Source organism: Desmodus rotundus, unplaced genomic scaffold, assembly GCF_022682495.2.
Source record: "Desmodus rotundus isolate HL8 unplaced genomic scaffold, HLdesRot8A.1 manual_scaffold_57, whole genome shotgun sequence".
Classification (NCBI taxonomy): domain Eukaryota; kingdom Metazoa; phylum Chordata; class Mammalia; order Chiroptera; family Phyllostomidae; genus Desmodus; species Desmodus rotundus.
This window is the reverse complement of record NW_026527665.1, coordinates 162,881-184,005: the sequence shown is the minus strand read 5'-3', so window position 1 is coordinate 184,005 and position 21,125 is coordinate 162,881. Positions and strand designations below refer to the sequence as shown.

General features: G+C 39.8%; 1 protein-coding gene across 1 annotated transcript; it reads right to left on the bottom strand.

Moving 5' to 3' along the window:
- Positions 1-5,667: 5,667 nt before the first annotated feature.
- Positions 5,668-20,637, bottom strand: LOC139440639 (zinc finger protein 331-like). Its single transcript, XM_071220498.1, is given in 5 exon segments — positions 5,668-6,005; positions 6,008-6,407; positions 10,009-10,196; positions 17,691-17,817; positions 20,473-20,637. Coding segments are annotated over 5 exon segments (1,218 nt in total).
- Positions 20,638-21,125: the final 488 nt, after the last annotated feature.

The following is a 21,125-nucleotide window of genomic DNA, read 5'->3' as shown; positions in this document are numbered from 1 at the left end:
GACAGGTCTTCCAAACAAAATATCAAGAAGGATATTGTGTCACTTAACAATACCCTAGAGGAAATGGACTTAACTGATATATATAGAGCTTTTCATCCCAAAGAAGCAAAATACACATTCTTTTCAAGTGTCCATGGAACTTTTTCAAAGATAGACCACATGATAGGACACAAAGCAAGCCTCAACAAATTCAAGAAAATTGAAATCATATCAAGCATTTTCTCTGAACACAAGGGACTGAAACTACCAACCAACGCTAAAGGAAAATACCGAAAACAAACAAAATCATGGAGACTGAATAGCAGGCTATTAAACAATGAATGGGTCAAGAACAAGATTGGGGAAGAAATGAAAAACTTCCTGGAAACAAATGAAAATGAACTCACAACAACCCAAAACCTATGGGACACAGCAAAGGCAGTCCTGAGAGGGAAGTTCATAGCAATACAGGCCTACCTTAAGAAGATAGAAACATCTCAAAGGAACAACCTAACCCTACGGCTACAAGAAATGGAGGAACAACAACAAAGACAGCCCAGAGCAAGCAGAAGGAAGGAAATAACCAAGATCAGAGCAGAGTTAAATCACATAGAGACTAAAAGCACAATTGTAAGGATCAATGAATCCAGGAGCTGGTTCTTTGAAAAGATAAACAAAATCGACAAGCCTTTAAGTAGGCTCATCAAGAAGAAAAGAGAGAGGATCCAAATAAACAGAATTAAAAATGAAACAGGAGAGATTACAACTGATACCACAGAAATACAAACAATTGTAAGAAATTACTACAAAGAACAGTATGCAAAGAAATTTGAAAACTTAGGTGAAATGGACACATTTCTAGAAAAATATAATGTTCCAAAACTGAATGAAGAAGAAGCAGAAAACCTGAACAGACCAATAACAGCAGACGAAATTGAAGCAGTCATCAAAAAACTCCCAACACACAAAGCCCTGGACCAGATGGTTTCACAGGAGAATTCTACAAAGCATTTAAGGAAGAGCTAACCCCCAGCAATATATTAAAAAGATCATCCACCATGACCAAGTGGGATTCATCCCAGGGATGCAAGGATGGTACAATATTCGCAAATCAATAAACATAATACATCACATCAACAACAGCAAAGACAAAAATCACATGATCATATCAATAGATGCAGAAAAAGCATTCGATAAGATACAGCACCCATTTCTGATAAAAACACTCAGCAAAGTGGGAATAAAGGGAGCAGTCCTCAACATCATAAAGGCCATATATGAGAGACCTACAGCCAACATCATACTCAATGGACAAAAACTTAGAGCTTTCCCAGTAAGATCAGGAACAAGACAAGGATGCCCTCTCTCACCACTCCTATTCAACATAGTATTGGAAGTCCTAGCCACAGCAATCAGACAAGAGAAAGCAATAAAAGGCATCCAAGTTGGAAAGGAGGAAATGAAAATGTCACTGTTTGCAGACGACATGATAGTGTACATGGAAAATCCTATAGACTCCACCAAAAAACTACTCGACCTAATAAATGAATTTGGCAAAACAGCTGGATACAAAGTCAATACTCAGAAATCAAACGCATTCCTGTATACCAACAACGAAACTGAAGAAACAGAAATCAGGAAAAAAATGCCATTTGATATAGCAACAAGAAAAATAAAGTACCTAGGAATAAACCTAACCAAGGAGGTAAAAGACCTGTACTCAGAAAAATACACAACACTGAAGAAAGAAATTAAGGAAGACACAAACAAATGGAAGCATGTACCATGTTCATGGATTGGAAGAGTTAACATCATCAAAATGGCCATACTACCCAAAGCAATTTATAGATTCAATGCAATACCTATTAGAGTACCCATTACATATTTCACAGATATAGAACAAACATTGCAGAAATTCATATGGAACCATAAACGACCCCGAATAGCTGCAGCAATTTTGAGAAAGAAGCACAAAGCAGGAGGGATCACAATACCTGATATCAAACTGTATTACAAGGGCACTGTAATCAAAACAGCCTGGTACTGGCATAGAAACAGGCACATAGACCAATGGAACAGAACAGAGAGCCCAGAAATAAACTCAAGTTTATACGGGCAATTAGTATTTGACAAAGAAGGCAGAAGCATAAAATGGAACAAAAACAGCCTCTTCAACAGATGGTGTTGGGAGATCTGGACAGCTACGGGCAAAAAAATGAAACTTGATCACCAGCCTACGCCATACACGAAAATAAACTCAAGATGGATAAAAGACTTAAATATAAGTTGTAACACTATAAAAGTCCTTGAGGAAAACATTAGGAGGAATATCTCAGACATTCCACGCAGCAACATCCTCACAGACACATCCCCTAAAGCAAGGGACATAAAGGAAAGAATAAACAAATGGGACCTCATCAAAATAAAAAGCTTCTGCATCGCTAAAGAAAACAGCACCAAATTACAAAGAGAAACAACAGTATGGGAAAACATATTTGCCAATGATACCTCAGACAAGGGCCTGATCTCCAAAATATATAAAGAACTCACACGACTGCACTCCAGGAAGACAAACAACCCAATTAAAAAATAGGCAAACTACTTGAACAGACACTTCTCCAAGGAAGACACACAGAGGGCCCAGAGACATATGAAAAGATGCTCAGCATCACTAGCCATCAGAGAGATGCAAATTAAAACCACAATGAGGTACCATCTCACACCAGTCAGAGTGGCCAACATAAACAAATCCACAAACAGATGTTGGAGAGGATGTGGAGAAAAGAAAACCCTAGTGCACTGTTGGTGGGAATGCAGAGTGGTGAGGCCACTGTGGAAAACAGTATGGAATTTCCTCAGAAAACTAAAAATGGAACTGCCCTTTGACCCAGCAATTCCACTGCTGGGAGTATACCCTAAGAACCCTGAAACACCAATGCAAAAGAGCCTGTGCACCCCAATGTTCATAGCAGCACAATTTACAATAGCCAAGTACTGGAAGCAACCTAAGGATCCGCAAACGAATGGATCCAACAACTATGGTATATTTACACAATGGAATTCTATGCAGCAGAGAGAAAGAAGGAGCTTATACCCTTTGCAACAGCATGGATGATACTGGAGAGCTTTATGCTAAGTGAAATAAGCCAGGCGGTGAGGGACAAATACCATATGATCTCACCTTTAAGTGGAACATAAGCAATAGAAGAAAAAAGCAAACAAAATATAACCAGAGACATTGAAGTTAAGAACAATCTAACAATAGCCGGGGGGTGGGGGAGGGGGACAGTGGGAAGAGGGGATTACAGGAACTACTATAAAGGACACATGGACAAAATCAAGGGGGAGGGTGGAGGTGGGTGAGGGAGGTGGGTTCAGCTGGGGTGGGGTGGAGGGATGGGGAGAAAAGACATACAACTGTAATTGAATAACAATAAAAAAAATAAAAATAAAGTCTTAAAAATGCGAAAAAAAATAAAAAATCCAATAAAAATTAAAAAAAATAAAGTAAAATGAAATTTGCATTTGTTAAGCAGAGCACTCTGATACTGCATAGTGAGCAGCAGTTATATAAAAGGCCACAAGACAAAATGAAATAGACTTTATTCCCTTGAGAAGTATGCAGCAGACCTGAAACAGCTACATGTGAGGAAGAGGCCAGATGACTCATATGGAGACTGTATGAATTTTAAGATATGTGATTTTATACAGGTTCATGTGCAGAGGACTTTGGGTTTCTCAAGCTAAGTTGAGATCATTCCAAATAAACCAAAAAACCTAGGTCTTGCTAAAGTGTGCAGAGATCTTCTCTAATGGCCATGCATGGTGAAAGCCTGGGTTGCATGGAAGACTGTAGCACTCAGGTGCTGCCAGGAAGTCAGGTGAAGAAGGTACATTTAACTGTGACTCTGTCAGATGCTGTCTATTGCTGAAATTGCAGGAGAAGGAACCCAGTTCAAGGCTCCTAGGTACAGAAAATAAATGCCACTGCAGCAATATCATAAAGTAGCTTAGCTGAACTCTTCAAAAACACATATTATCTATTGTATTTATTAGAATGGTGAATGAGGTACAATAAAATACATCAATAGTGGGGATTTTTCACATTATTGAATGTCTCAGGACACTAAGGAAAGAAACTGATAATGCCATAATTGTACTACCTTACCCAATTATACATTGTTATCTATAAATTTCAGTAATGTTAAACAGGGAAACATGTTCCAAAATATTCACCTTTATTAATAAAAAATATAAAATCACACATTATCTAAACAATGAATCGCAGTACAATTGTGTTACCATTTGTCAACACACACAATGCAAACATTTGGGGAGTGTTACTGTTCTTGTATTGAATGACCGCAATGTGCACTTTTCTTTGGTTTTCTTACTGGAGGCTACCTGCTTAGCAAATGGGGATGTACAACAAGGTTAGGCACTGAGATTTGAACTCTTCACATTCCCTCACAGATTGCTGATGGCTTTCTTATTGCAACCACATCAACAAAGAATCAACTATGACTACCATGGAGACACACCAGGATTTAATAAATTGACATTTTCTTTAAAGGCAGGTTGAGAAAAGTACTTAGAATTTATAATGTTCCTATGTGTTACTATAACTCAAAATAGGATGACTTTCATCATGACATGCAACAAAATTCTGAGTAACCTAAAACAAGCAACTTCATTTAGATTTCTTCATACTTAGTGCATTACAGTGTCCTCAATCTTCTATGCTAATGCACTTATGAGTGAAGCTCAGCTCATATACAAGAGTTCATAGGTTAACGAATCAACAAACAGCCCATTGATTTCACACACACCAGGAATAAGATCATAGTAGGATCCACTGACAGGAGACTAAAATCAATTTAACATTTCCTTCTCAAAATATTTCAAACACTGTCAATATACAATAGTTTATATTCTGAGTAATTATACATATCTAGACATCCATTCCCTTGACATTTTGAAGCACTCTGAAAAGTAACGATTGATGATTTAAATTTTGGATGATTTTCTGTATGAAGTATTCTGATTCAGAGTCATATCTGAAACCTATCGTTAACTTTCTACTGTGATTATGATGTTTTGAGACTCTTTTCCAATTACATACATTCCTGATTTTTACACTTGCAAGCCACTTTCAGGTATAAATTCTTGGGCTTATGGGAACTGTGTAAAAGTCGTTCATTCTTTATGAATGTAGAAATCCACCCTACTGAGCATTCCTTGATATATAATGAGGCTGCTGGTCCACGTATACGATTTTCTACAATTTCCCTTTTCATGTTTTTTATAGTGTGAATTATCATATGCCACATAAGAAGTGAATGTTCAAGAAAAGGTGCCTTAAAATGTTGAGTACGTTTTGAATATAGGTTAAAATGTTACCACAGTGTCTACGTTTGTACAGTTTTTCTCCAAATGGATGTCTCTCCATTTGGGTAAGGCAGCTCTGATGAATAAAAGACTCGTTATATACACTACCTTTATATGTTTTCTCTCCAGTACAAGTGACCTGGTGTCAAAAAGTTTTGCTGCATAGTCCACATATGTAAGCCTTGTGTCCAGTATGAATTCTCTGAAGTTTAGTAATGGTAGGAAGTGGCTAAAGGCTATATGCCATCATATACATTTAAAAGGCTTCTCTACAGTATAAAGATATTTTATGGTGAATGTTCATTGAGGACTGGTTAAAGCCTTTGCCTCGTAGGGTATAGAAGTAGGGTATTCCTCAGTGATAATTACTGGATATTCAGAAAGGTTTGAGGACTGTAAAAGTGCCTTATTACATACTCAACACTTACAAGGTTTGCCTCCAATATGAATTTTCTGATGGGAAGAATGTTTACAGTCCCGGTTGAAGGCTTTAGTACATATTTTACATATATAAGGTTTTTTCCCAGTATGAATATTCTGATGCTCAGTAAGGGTCGAGGTCCAGCTAAAGACTTTGCCACATTGTATACATTCATAAGGCTTCTCTCCAATATGAATTTTCTGATGACTAGTAAGTATGAGGACCGGCTAAAGGCTTTGCCACACTGTGTACATTCATAAGGCTTCTCTCCAGTATGAATTTTCTGATGTTGACTAAGTGCCTTCAGGTGCCTAAAGGCTTTGCCACATTGTGTACATTCATGAGGCTTCTCTCCAGTAGGAATTTTCTGATGTTGAGTAAAGTTTAAGGAGTATGTAAATGGTTTGCCACATTGTGTACATTCATAAGGCTTCTCTCCAGTATGTATTTTCTGATGTTGTGTAACTTCTGAGGACCACATAAAGGCTTTCCCACATTCTCTGCACATATAATCCTTTTCACAAGTAGGAATATTGTGATGCTGGGCAAGATTATAGGACTCTGTAACGGCACTGCCACCTTCACTACATTTGAAAAATTTCTCTCTTGTTTGAATTTTCTGATTATCATTAAAATTTGAGCACTGGGTATAAGCTTTAGCACATTCTCTACATTTGTCAGGCCTTTGTCCAGTGTAGATTATGTGATGATTGGGAAGGGTTCAGGTAATCCAAAATGCTTTTCCACATTTATTACAAATATCAGGCTTTTGTCCAGGAAAACCTGTTTTATGTAGAGTTACACCTGAAAACCAATGACCTGTTTTACCACAGTCTTTACATGTATATTCTTTCCTGGGACATATTTTGTCAAGTGCATTTAGATTAGATATTTGATTGAAGAATTTTCTGCATGGTAAATATGTGTAAACTTTCCCCCCGACAGTAATATTCATTTCTTTAGTGCTATTTGAAGATTGCTTTAAACGTTTGATATTTTCACTTTGCTGGTTTGTCTTCTCCACAATAGGGTAAATCTGACGAGTACTCTGATTTGCCTGTTGGTCAAAGCCTTTTCCACCTTTGTACAGGATGTCTAGAAGCTGACTCTTGTGATATACACTAGGATTTGACACGTGGGTAAAATTCGTCCAATGTTCATTGCATTGACTACTTCTGTCCTCATCACATGCACTCTGGTAATTATTGAACACAGTAAGGCCGTTAGTGACATCCATAATTTCATTAAACATGTGCCCTTACCACCAAATAACCATTCTGTGATCCTTATTACAGTATGGTTGTTGTAGTAAAATTCACTCCCAAGTTCATGAAAAGACTATACAGTGAAAGAAAAGAAAATATTATTTCCAATAGAGTATAATATTTCCTAATTATCAAATTCATCACATTTAAGCTTTATACATGCATAGGAAATCAATACATTCCACAAATTATTGAATGAAAATTCAGTCCTACTTTACATTTTAAGTATTTCAAACGATTACCCGCACCACAAATTATGAGATTTCCTAGACTTTCCAGACTGCGTTTAGAACAGGAGTGCCAGTGGCATTTTTACCGGATAAAGACATCAGCGTTGCAGTTGCTTTCCCTCGCCTGAAAATAATTTGAGGAACGCATATGCATAACTACTCCTTATCTAGGGGAAGGGAACTTGGAACTGTTACCAGGTAGAAGCAACTTGCTGAGCCAGATAAAACAAGGTGGACGGCCAGAATTGGTCCACAAGCATTGCTTTGCCACATGTGCTTTACAAGAATACCTACACTAGAATATTGTTTTCAGTTTTCCTACATGGAAACCAATTGATCTGAAAATGTAACTGACCTAAAGTGGAAGTTTTCCAAAACTGGAACTATTTTTCACATCTTTAGATAAGAAGGGTTTTATCATGAATAATTTTCCATATTTAGGTTTCTCCATTTAAACATCCTTTCTTTCTTGTTACAAAATTCCTTATCAGTATGAAAGGCACACCTCTCATATCTTACCAGTGCTGCTCTAAAGATAAAATCTTCCATGCTTGACCTTTGCAAGAAGTCCTGGTTGTCTGCAGAAGACAGAAATGAAAGATACAAAATAAAGGTTCACAGGTGTGACACGCAGGTGAATGTACATAGAACATACAGGAATTTTTAAACAAGTCACATGGTTGAGAATGTCAATAAACTATAAATATTGGCAGCAAGACCAAATGTGGTTCAATGAGAAAAAGTCACAGGGAGTAGAACAACAGTTGCTCACACTTGGCAACCACTCTACCCACATCGCCTAGCACATAATGGCAATTGTAGAAGAAAACTCCCCATTCCCAGGTGTTTTCTAGACAGATAGAGGGTCCTGTGTGTTCGATGATCTCACTGTTTTCCTGCATCCTCGAATTCATGTTCCTGGTTTGCAGGACAAAGAGTGCTCACACCAGAAAAGCACATTTTTAACACATTAAAATGTACAGTAAAAAGAAAGGGTAATAGTTGAAGCACCACAGAAACCACTGGACTGAAGACCAATATCATGCATAAAAAAACACCATGGGCTTTGAAAAAGAAACAGACACTAGTAAAGTTCAAACTTACACACCCATATCAACAATGCACAACCCCTTGTGTTTAAAAAATTAGAGTGTAAACTGGGGTGATTGCTATTTCTTTTATTCTTTTAACTTGGAGAAAGCAGGTTCATAAAGCCTAGTTGTTTACAATTTTGAACCTGAACAAATATATCAAGAGAGGAAAGAGAAAATCAAGGTCTAATCAGAAACTGAAATGCATCTACAAAACCGACACTACCTGTACTGAAATGTACTAATTTCAGTGCACCTTCAACTTGATAAAGAAGTGAAAATAACCACCTGAAAATAGAAACATAGGAAAATAAGACAACTACTTAATATCACCATATCTGTGAATGACCAAAATGACAATGAAAAGAGACATAACATAAAAATAAGCAAACAGAAAATGGGAAGCTATAGAACACAATACTCAAATTTAAAAATGTATTAAAATACAGAAAAATCTATCGGTTGCCACTTCATGTCCCCAACCAGGGCCCAGGCCCAGAACACAGGCAGGTTCCTTGTCCCAGAAGTTATCCAGCGATCTCAGCTTTGAGGAAAAACATGCTAAACTCTGACACAAGCTACATGTGTCCTCTATAGGCCCTACACCTCTTACTCAGTGGCCTAGGAAAAGCAAAAGGATATTTTCTTTCCACATTCTTTTATTGTTGTTCAAGTTCAGTTGACTCCATTTTCCTCCCATCAGTCCCCCAACCCCAGCTATCCGCACTCATCCCATTGATCCTACCCTGTTTGATCCCACCCCATTTGGTTTTGTCCATGTGTCATTTATACATGTTCCACAGAAGTCTTGCCTCTTTTTCCCCTATTACCCCCACCGACCCCCCTTGTGGATGCTGTCAGTTTCTTCTTTACTTCACTGTTTCTGGTTATATTTGGCTTGGTTCTTTGTTGTGTTCATTAGGTTCCCCTTATAGGGGAGATCATATGGTATTTGTCTTTCACTGCCTGCCTTATTTCACTTAGCATAGTGCTCTGTAGTTCCATCCATGCTGTCACAAAGGGTAGGAGTTCCTTCTACCCTAGAATCCTGAAACACCAATTCAAAAGAACGTAGGTACTCCAGGGTTCATAGCAGCATAATTTACAAGAGGCAAATGCTGGAAACAACCTAAGTCCCATCAGTAAATGAATGGATTAAAAAACGATGGTACACTTAATAAGATGGCAGTGAGATAGGTGGGAGCAGAGTCCACTTCCCCTCAACACCAGTGAAATACCTAGCTGATCTGAGGAGCAGAGCGAACAGCCAACAGTATTCCAGCATATATGAAGATCAGAGACCAAAGATAGAGGACATCGAAATATCAGACAGTAAGAAGAGTCCTTAAGGACCATAAGATCCCCAGGACCCGCGCTGGACGAGGGCGACTGAGGCCCCGCCCGGGCGCAGGGTCTGCTGCAGGATTCTTGGGAGAGAGCCAGGCTGGGCTGTGTGAACAGCCTGGTGCTTGTTTGGACCAGGGGGGCTTGAATAGGAAGAATTTCTCAAAAAGGAAAAGAAAATAGAGGCATGTAGTAGCTAGTTAGAGAACTCTCCGCACAGCCACGGTCTCTGGTGCCCCTCCCCCCTCAGCCCTGGACTGTGAACGCGGAAAAGCAGCCCTAACGCTCACCTGAAGCCTGGCGGATGGGCGTCTAGGGGCCCACACCTGAAACCCCGGGTGAGTGCGAGCCCTGATAAGCAGCCCAGCTGCCTGAGCGCCAGACCCAAAGTGCGCCAGTGGGTGCATACCCCAATCAGAGCCTGGGGCCCACACCTGAAACCTCGGGTGGGTGGGCACCCTGATAAGCACCAGGCTGCCTGGGAGCACAGACAAAAAGCTCCTGGGTGAGCGCGCAACTGGATCAGTGGCTGGCTGCCCTGGGCACAGACCAAAAGCAGGGGATCAACAAGTAACTGAAGTCTAAAGTGGAGATCGGCCACACAACCCGATCAAGGGCCTCGCTGCCTGCAGGTGACCACAGCCAAAAAAAGCACTGGTTCTGAAAACTCCTACATAGCCCCTGCACACAGAACTCTGCAGGGCCTACTGGCTCTCTAGGAAGAAGGCAGAACGCCCAGCAGAGGGGAGCTGCAGGGCTAGGAGAGACTGCATTCCCCGGAAAGACTCGACACAGTAGGGGGCTGAACTACCCCATAGCAGCACCGAAAGCCCCTAGCATCTAAGACAGCAAAGAGCAAGAAGGTGGAATGTGAGTTGCCCCTAATTGGTGCAACTCAAGGATAGCCACAGCTGGTGAACTAAAGGTCTAGTGGGGAGCAGAAGGACCAGAGGAACTAGACTGAAGGCTGAACAACAGCGAAAAGTGTGGCTCAGGAAGGGAGAAAAGTGAAACCAATCCTTCCAACCACCCCCTCCCATTCCACAGACAGGACGACCAGCAGAACTACCCTGACCAGTTTAAAGCCAGCAGAAGACTTTTTCTTTTTTTCTTCTTCTTCTTCTTCTTTTTTACTTCTTTCTTTCCCCCTGAATTCCTTCTTCCTTTCTGTCCTTCTTTCTTTTTTTATTCTTTCTCCCCTCCATCCTTTACCTTTTTTATTCCTTCTTCCTGCCTTCTTTTATTTATTCTCTTGTTTTAATTTTTGTCAAAAAATGCCTTCTTATCTTGCCTCCGATCTTTTTTTATTGCTACTCCCTTCCTTCCTTTCCCATTCTATTCCCTTTTTCCCTCCTTCCATTTTTTTTTCTTCTTTTTTCTTTCCTTCTTTCCCCCTGAATTCCTTCTTCTTTTCTGTCCTTTCTTTTTTTATTCCTTCTTCCTTCTACCCTTTACCACTTTTATTCCTTCTTCCTGCCTTCTTTTATTTATTCTGTTGTTTAATTTTAGTCAAAAAATTCTTCCTTATCTTGCCTCCGATTTTTCTTTATTCCTACTGCCTTCCTTCCTTTCCTTTTCTATTCCCTTTTTCCCTCCTTCAGGTTTTTTTTTTTGCCCCCATTCCTTTTTTTCCCACAGGTGAGACAAGAAAACCTGGAGTGCTGAAAAGACCAGAGTAAGACTGTGTTACACCCATAAACATCAGCTCAAGACCAGTGACCACAGGAGATTAAGGAGACAGCACCACTGAATCCCATTGGCATTCTACCATAGAAGTTCATACCATAAACCCAGGGAGTCAGAATAGAGCAATTTAACAAGCAGAGGCTAACAAGAAGAGTCTCACAAACAATGGGAAGACAAAGAAACAATCCCCAAATGAAAGGAAAGGAGGAGGCCTCAGAAAGAATGCTAACTGAAAAAGAGGCAAGTCAACTATCAGATACTGAGTTCAAAGCAATGGTCATCAGGAAGCTCACTGAGCTCTATGAGCTCAAAGAGAACTACCAGAAACTACAAGGAAACTACAATGAACTCACTGCAAACTATATCAACATGAAAAAGGAAATAGAAACTATCAACAAGAGCCAAGAGGAAATGAAGAACAAAATTTCTGAATTGAAGAACACAGTAGAAGGAATGAAAAGCAGATTTATGAAGCAGAGGATCAGATCAGCGAGCTGGAGGACAAAGTAGAAAAAAACACCCAGAAAGAGCAAGAAAAGGAAAAGAGGCTCAGAATGAATGAAGAGGCAATAAGGGAAATGCAGGACAACATGAAACGTAACAATATCCGTATAATAGGAATACCAGAAGGAGAAGAAGAAGAGCAAGGGATAGAAAACCTGTTTGAAAAAGTAATGATGGAAAATTTCCCTAATCTGAGGAGAGAAAAAGTCACCCAAATCCAGGAAACACAGAGAGTCCCAAGCAAGAGGAACCCAAAGAGACCCACTGCAAGACACATCATAATTAAAATGGCAAATTTCCAAGACAAAGACAGGATCTTAAAGGCAGCAAGGGAGAAAAAGGAAGTAACGTACAAGGGAGCCCCAATAAGATTAGCAACTGCCTTCTCAATGGAAACGCTCCAAGCCAGAAGAGAATAGCAAAAAATATTCCAAGTAATGAGAACCAGAGGCCTGCAACCAAGACTACTTTACCCAGCAAGGCTCTCAATCAAGATAGAAGGCCAAATAAAGAGTTTCCCAGACAAAAGAAGTCTAAAAGAATACAGCTCCACCAAACCAGCTCTGCAAGAGATGCTAAAGGCACTGCTTTAAGGAAAGGAAGGAAAAGAGAAAGACAGAGGAACACAGGTAGGAAAAAATGGCAATGAATAACGACCTATCGATAATAACCTTAAACGTAAATGGATTAAATTCTCCAATCAAAAGACATAGAATAGCTGAATGGATAACAAAACATGACCCACACATATGCTGCCTACAAGAGACCCATCACAGGACAAAAGACGTACACAGACTGAAACTAAAGGGCTGGAAACAAATTTTCCAAGTAAATGGACAGGAAAAAAAAGCAGGGGTAGCAATACTCATATCAGACAAAATAGACTTCCAAAGAAGGGCCATAAAGAGAGACCCAGAAAGTCACTTCATAATACTCAAAGGAAGAATCCACCAAGAAGACATAAACATTGTAAATATATATGCACCCAACATAGGAGCACCCAAATACATTAAGAAAATCTTGGAGGACTTCAAGAAAGATATTGACAGCAACACAATTATATAGGGGACTTTAAAACCCCACTATCAAAAATGGACAGGTCTTCCAAACAAAATATCAACAAGGATATTGTGTCACTTAACAATACCTTAGAGCAAATGGACTTAACTGATATATATGGAGACTTTCATCCCAAAGAAGCAAAATACACATTCTTTTCAAGTGTCCATGGAACTTTTTCAAAGATAGACCACATGATAGGACACAAAGCAAGCCTCAACAAATTCAAGAAAATTGAAATCATATCAAGCATTTTCTCTGACCACAAGGGACTGAAACTAGAAACCAACCCCAAAGGAAAAAACCCCAAACACTCAAAATCATGGAGACTGAATAGCATGCTATTAAACAGTGAATGGGTCAAGAATGAGATTAGGGAAGAAATCAAAAACTTTCTGGAAACAAATGAAAATGAACTCACAACAACCCAAAACCTATGAGACACAGCAAAGGCAGTCCTGAGAGGGAAGTTCATAGCAATACAGGCCTACCTTAAGAAGATAGAAACATTTCAAACAAACAACCTAACCCTACGGCTACAAGAAATGGAGGAACAACAACAAAGACAGCCCAGAGCAAGCAGAAGGAAGGAAATAACCAAGATCAGAGCACAGTCAAACGACATAGAGACTAAAAGCACAATTGTAAGGATCAATGAATCCAGGAGCTGGTTCTTTGAAAAATTAAACAAAATCGACAAGCCTTTAAGTAGGCTCATCAAGAAGAAAAGAGAGAGGATCCAAATAAACAGAATTAGAAATGAAAGAAGAGAGATTACAACTGATACCACAGAAATATAAAGGATTGTAAGAAATTACTACAAAGAACAGTATGCCAAGAAATTTGAAAACCTAGATGAAGTGGACACATTTCTAGAAAAATATAATCTTCCAAAACTGAATGAAGAAGAAGCAAAACCCTGAACGGACTAATAACAGCAGACGAAATTGAAGCAGTCATCAAAAAACTCCCAACACACAAAAGCCCTGGACGAGATGGTTTCAAAGGAGATTTCTACAAAGCATTTAAGGAAGAGCTAACCCCTATCCTTCACAGACTATTTGAAAAAATCCAAACTGATGGAAGACACCCAAACTCTTTTTATGAAGCCAACATCATCCTAATCCCAAAACCAGATAAAGACATAATGAAGAAAGAAAACTTCAGGCCAATATCGCTGATGAACATAGACGCTAAAATTCTCAACAAAATATTAGCAAACCGCATCCAGCAATACATTAAAAAGATCATCCATCATGACCAACTGGGATTTATCCCAGGGATGCAAGGATGGTACAATATTCACAAATCAATAAACATAATACACCACATCAATAACTGCATAGACAAAAATCACATGATCATATCAATAGATGCAGAAAAAGCATTCGATAAGATACAGCACCTATTTCTGATAAAAACACTCAGCAAAGTGGGAATAAAGGGAGCAGTCCTCAACATCATAAAGGCCATATATGAGAGACCTACAGCCAACATCACACTCAACAGACAAAAACTTAGAGCTTTCCTACTAAGATCAGGAACAAGACAAGGATGCCCTCTCTCACCACTCCTATTCAACATAGTATTGGAAGTCCTAGCCACAGCAATCACACAAGATAAAGCAATAAAAGGCATCCAAATTGGAAAGAGGAAATGAAACTGTCACTGTTTGCAGATGACATGATAGTGTACATGGAAAACACTATAGACTCCACCAAAAAACTACTCGACCTAATAAATGAATTTGGCAAAACAGCTGGATACAGAGTCCATACCCAGAAATCAAAGGCATTCCTGTACACCAGGAACGAAACTGAAGAAACAGAAATCAGGAAAGAAATCCCATTCGATATAGCAACAAGAAAAATAAAGTACCTAGGAATAAACCTAACCAAGGAGGTAAAAGACCTGTACTCAGATAACTACACAACACTGAAGAAAGAAATTAAGGAAGACACAAACAAATGGAAGCATGTACCATGCTCACGGATTAGAAGAATTAACATCATCAAAATGGCCATACTACCCAAAGCAATTTATAGATTCAATGCAATACCTATTAGAGTACCCATTACATATTTCACAGATATAGAACAAACATTGCAGAAATTCATATGGAACCATAAACGACCCCGAATAGCTGCAGCAATTTTGAGAAAGAAGCACAAAGCAGGAGGGATCACAATACCTGATATCAAACTGTATTACAAGGCCACTGTAATCAAAACAGCCTGGTACTGGCATAAAAACAGGCACATAGACCAATGGAACAGAACAGAGAGCCCAGAAATAAACTCATCTATACAGTGAATTAATATTTGACAAAGGAGGCAAAAGCATAAAATGGAGCAAAAACAGCCTCTTCAACAGATGGTGTTGGGAGATCTGGACAGCTACGTGCAAAAAAATGAACTCGATCACCAACTTCCGCCATACACAAAATAAACTCGAGATTGATAAAAGACTTAAATATAAGTCGTAACACCATAAAAGTCCTAGAGGAAAACATTGGCAGGAAAATCTCAGACATTCCACGCAGCAACATCCTCACAGACATGTCCCCTAAAGCAAGGGACATAAAGGAAAGAATAAACAAATGGGACCTCATCAAAATAAAAAGCTTCTGCATGGCTAAAGAAACAGCACCAAATTACAAAGAGAAACAACAGTATGGGAAAACATATTTGATAATGATACCTCAGACAAGGGCCTGATCTCTAAAATATATAAAGAACTCACACGACTCCACTCCAGGAAGACAAACAACCCAATTAAAAAATGGGCAAAGGACTTGAACAGACACTTTTCCAAGAAGACATAGAGAGGGCCCAGAGACATATGAAAAGATGCTCAGCATCACTAGCCATCAGAGAGATGCAAATTAAAACCACAATGAGGTACCATCTCACACCAGTCAGAGTGGCCAACATAAACAAATCCAAAAACAAATGTTGGAGAGGATGTGGAGAAAAGGGAACCCTAGTGCACTGTTGGTGGGAATGCAGACTGGTGAGGCCATTGTGGAAAACAATATCGAATTTCCTGAGAAAACTAAAAATGGAACTGCCATTGACCCAGTAATTCCGCTGCTGGGATTATACTCTAAGAACCCTGAAATACCAATGCAAAAGAACCTGTGCACCCCAATGTTCACAGCAGCACAATTTACAATAGCCAAGTACTGGAAGCAACCGAAGTGCCCATCAGCCAACGAGTGGATCCAAAAACTATGGTATATTTACACAATGGAATTCTACGCAGCAGAGAGAAAGAAGGAGCTTATACCCTTTGCAACAGCATGGATGAAACTGGAGAGCATTATGCTAAGTGAAATAAGCCAGGAAGTGAGGGACAAATACCATATGATCTCACCTTTAACTGGAACATAATCAACAAGAGAAAAAAGCAAACAAAATATAACCAGAGACATTGAAGTTAAGAACAATCTAACAATAGCCAGGGTTCGTGGGGGGGACAGTGGGAAGAGGGGATTACAGGAACTACTATAAAGGACACATGGACAAAACCAAGGGGGAGGGTGGAAGTGGGGGAGGGAGGTGGGTTCAGCTGGGGTGGGGTGGAGGGATGGGGAGAAAAGGCATACAACTGTAATTGAATAACAATAAAAATTTAAAAAAATAAAAAAACCCCTATGTTACACTTATAAGCATAAGACATTTTGAAGTGAAATAGAAAAGTACAATGTCTAATGTTGTGGAGGTGCATTGTGTTATGAGAAAAATAGCTGAGTCCAAACTTCGTAGGGTCTTCTCTGAAGCCCCATAGGGTTAAAAATGATAAGTCAGAAAACATGACTACTGCCCCCCAGGTTCCTGGGATTTCTGTGAGAAATTCCAGGATCTCAACCACTTCCTTCATGAACTCCATTTATGGCAAAAAACAAAACTAAAAAATAAAAATAAAAAGCTAAAAGTAAAATTTATCTGTAACAAGCACAGATTTTCCCAGGTCCTCGAATCAAGGCAGGAGGAACCAGATCATGGTGGCCCCCAGAATCCAAGGGGAGGAGTTTGACACCAAATGCTAACAGGATAACAGAGGCCACTGGAGTAAAAACAGAATTCTGAAAGCATGTACGTACATGGTACACTGTTGGAGACCAGCTGGCCCTCTATGACAGCAACAGAAATAAACCTGAGCTTTGCAAAATCCTTTCCATTGAAGCACAGTTTCACAATCCAAACTTTAAGGTGGTTTCTTATTTGACCCTTGAGTTCCTCATCTGTGATATCTGCATCTCCATTCCCACCTACCTGGGGGGGGCAGATAGTGACTTTTTTCTGCAAACATCCCAGTGGTCCTTGAGGTGCTCCAAAGAGGTGACCAGGACTGGCTTAGAAACAACAAGACCTGTGTTCAAAAAAAATATTATTGGTATATAAAGATTTCCCATTTCCAATCCACGCTGTGCTCAGGTAACATGATAGCGGGAAAATTAATATATTGTACACAATCCTTTTCTAAAAACCTATTTGTGGACAGCACTTTATTCTAACACCATGTAAATTTTTTGGACAATGAGGTCCTACAAACTATCATCCTCAAAGCCTTTATTTTCTACACGAGATAACCTCCAAGTTCTCCCCTGTGAGCATGAATCTGAAAGTCTATCAAACATGCTAGAGTCCCCAAAAGATGTTAAAGAAAGGGAACAAAATCTTGTGGGTGGAGCAGGAACTCTGAAGGAAGTCTGCCTCACCCAGGGAGACCAGGTTGCTGTAGTTCTCCAACATCACATCCACATACAATTTCTGCTGAGCTGGGTCCAGGCAATCCCACTCCTCCCAAGAGAAGTCTACAGACACATCCTTGAACATTAAGGATTGCTGGGGAGAGAAAAAAAGAGGCACATTTCACAAGGAGACACTAGCAGAGTTCTCCGTGTCATCTAACATGAAAAAAGTTAGAGGTGGTATTGACCTAGGAGATATCCTGCATCATTTTGTAAGGTCCTTATGATGCTGTGACACTCTAATGTATTTTCTAACACCGAAAAAGTAGGATAATACATGCACACAAATTTACTGTAGAGACATTACTTTTCAGGAAAATACACTTGAAACTGAATGAAGAAACACAGGCATATGGATTGATGAATGTTATATTTCTATCATTCAGAATCAGCAGTATATCCTTCTTAATTACAAAAGGCACGGGGAGTTGTAAGTGTATGTAACTTCCTTGGGTTTCATTCAGGCAACAAAAAATGTAGTTTGGTATGAACATTAAAATGGCAACGAATTCACTACTATCAACAACTGAATCTAAAAAACAAACTAAGCAAATAAGCAGAATAGGAACAGTATCATAGATATGGGGATCATTTGGAAGGTTATCAGCTGGGAATGAGGAGGGGGAGAATAGGGGAAAAGGTGCAGGGATTTAGAACTACAAACTGGTAGGTAGAAAATAGACAGGGGGAGGTTAACAATAGTATAGGAAATGGAGAAGCCAAAGAACTCATGCACATGACCCATGGATGTGAACTATAGCAGAGGGGATGCTGGAGGGAATGGGGGTATGGGCTGTGAGGGGGTCAAAAGAGGAAAAATTGGGACAACTGTAATCGCATAATCAATAAAATATATTTTAAAAATACAAAAAAAATGTAGTTTGGGTAAAATGCAGATTCTCATTCAGGAGTTGTGGGAGGGGCCTGTGTTTCCACATTTTTCACAAGCTCACTTGTTTAAGTACATTTCATTGTTTTCTTCTTCTGTTGACAAAATCACGGGAGGGTGGAGGTGGGGGAGGGAGGTGGGTTTGGCTGGGGTGGGGTGGAGGGATGGGGAGAAAAGGCAGATAACTGTAATTGAATAACAATAAATTTTTTTAAGTATGTTTTATTGATTATACTCGTACAATTGTCCTATTTTTTCTTCTCACTTTTAGCCCTTACTACTTGCAACCCCTCTCCCTCCATAATTTCCTAAGTTCATGTCCATGGATCATACAAATAAGTTGTATGGCTTCTCTATGTCCAATATTATTTTAAATTCCCTGTCTATTTTGTACCCACCTTTTATGCTTCTTCTTCCCTGTACCTTCTACCCCATTCTCCCCTCACCCCAACCCTGCTAACCACCCTCCATATGATCTCCATTGCTGTGATTGTCTTCCTGTTCTGGTTGTTTGCTTATCTTGTTTTTCTCTCAGTTTTGTTTTCATAGGTTCAGTTGTTAATAGTTGGGAGTGTGTTGTCATTTCACTGTTCTTATTTTTGATCTTCTTTTTCTTAGAGTAAGTCCCTTGAGCATTTCATATAAAGGCTTGGTGATGATGAACTCCTTTAACCTGAACTTGTCTGGGAAGCACTTGATTTGTCCACCCATTCAAGGTGATAGTTTGCTGTTTAGATTAATCTTAGATGTAGTCTGTGCCTTCCATGACTTTGAATACTTGATTCTAGCTCCTTGTCTACAAGGTTTCCCTTGAGAAATCAGCTGCTACTATTGAGGGTACCATTTTGTAGGTAACACTCCTTTTGTGTTGCCGCCTTTAAGATTCCTGCCTCATCTTTTATATTTGGTAATCGAATTATGATGTGTCATGGTGTGTTCCTCCTTGGGTCCAAATTCTCTGGAGTCTGTTAGCTTTCCTCACTTGCATGTCTATTTCCTTAACCAGACTTGGTAAGTATTCCTTCATTATTTTTTAAATCAGTTTTCCATTCTGTGCTCTTCCTCTTCTCCTTCTGGTACCCTGAGGATTAGGATGTTGGAAGGTTTAAAGTTGTACCAGGACTTACACTACCTCTCCTTATTTCTTGAATTCTTGTTTCCTCATTATATTCTGGTTGAATGTTTATTTCTTCCTTCTGGTCCACATTATAGAGTCCAGGCTTCTTTCCTTTCACTGTTGGTCCCCTTATATGTTTCTGTATTTCACTTGGTATAGCATGCACCACTTCCTTTATTTGTAGGTCTACTCAATCATTTCTGTGAGCACCCTGATTACCAGTGTTCTGAACTCTGCATCTGACTGGTTGGCTATGTCTTCAGTGCTTAGTGTATTTTTTTTAATTTTTATTTTTAAAGAGTGGGTAGAGAGAGAGAAAGAGAGTAAGACAAACATCAATGTGTGCTTGCCTGTAGCGTGCCCCATACTGGGGACCTGGATGGCAAACCAGGCACATGCCCTGATGGGGAATTGAAGAGCAACTCCTTGGTTCATGGGCTGACATTTCATTCACTGGTTAACAGCAGACAGGCATCTTTTGCTGGAATGTTGAACTGCTATTTCAATTGGGCCATATTTCTTTGTCTCATTGTACCACCTAGGTTCCAAGGGGTGGAGCCTTAGGTATTTGCCAGGGCAGGACAACTCACTTTGCTGTGTTGTGGTGCTGTTTGTGGGGGAATGGTCAGGGGGGAAATAATCCTGCTTGTTTATCTCTCCACCATCTTTCAGTCAATTCTCCCGCTACCCTCAAGCAAAATGTCCTTTGTGGTTCTAATTCCGTGGAGAGTCGGCTTCTGTACCTCCTGGCATTTCAAGAAACCCTGGAATGGACTCTTGTGTGCGATGGAGTTTTTCCCACTGCTGCAACCTCTACAGATATTCATAGGCACAAGTTTTATGCCTTTAGCTTCCTGCACTGGAAGCTTGGATTCTGATATCTGTCTCATTTTCCCGTTGTTCTCCATGTTTTTTTTTAATTTATTTTTTATTGTTATTCAATTACAGTTGTATGCCTTTTCTCCCCTTCCCTCCCCCCACCCCGGCTGAACCCACCTCCCTCCCCCACCCCCACCATCCCCCCCCGATTTTGTCCATGTGTCCTTTATAATAGTTCCTGCAATCCCCTCTCCTCCCTGTCCCCACCCCACTCTCCCCTGGCCACTGCTAGACAGTTCCCCCCCTCAATGTCTCTGGTGATATAGCCTGGTCCATCAACTGCCATTCACTACCCCAGTCCACCAGCCACTGCCTCACACACTTCGTATGCCACCTGCCACCTTGCTACCCATCATCTCCACCCAGACTGCCTGTCTCTGTTCTTCCTATCAATCTGGATGAATGTTTCTTCTTTAACTGTTTGCTTGCCATACAGTTTAATCATCGGACACTTCTGGTGGTTTGTTGTTTTCAAGTTGGTCGTTATTATTCTTTTCTTTGTGCTAGGAAGCAAAGT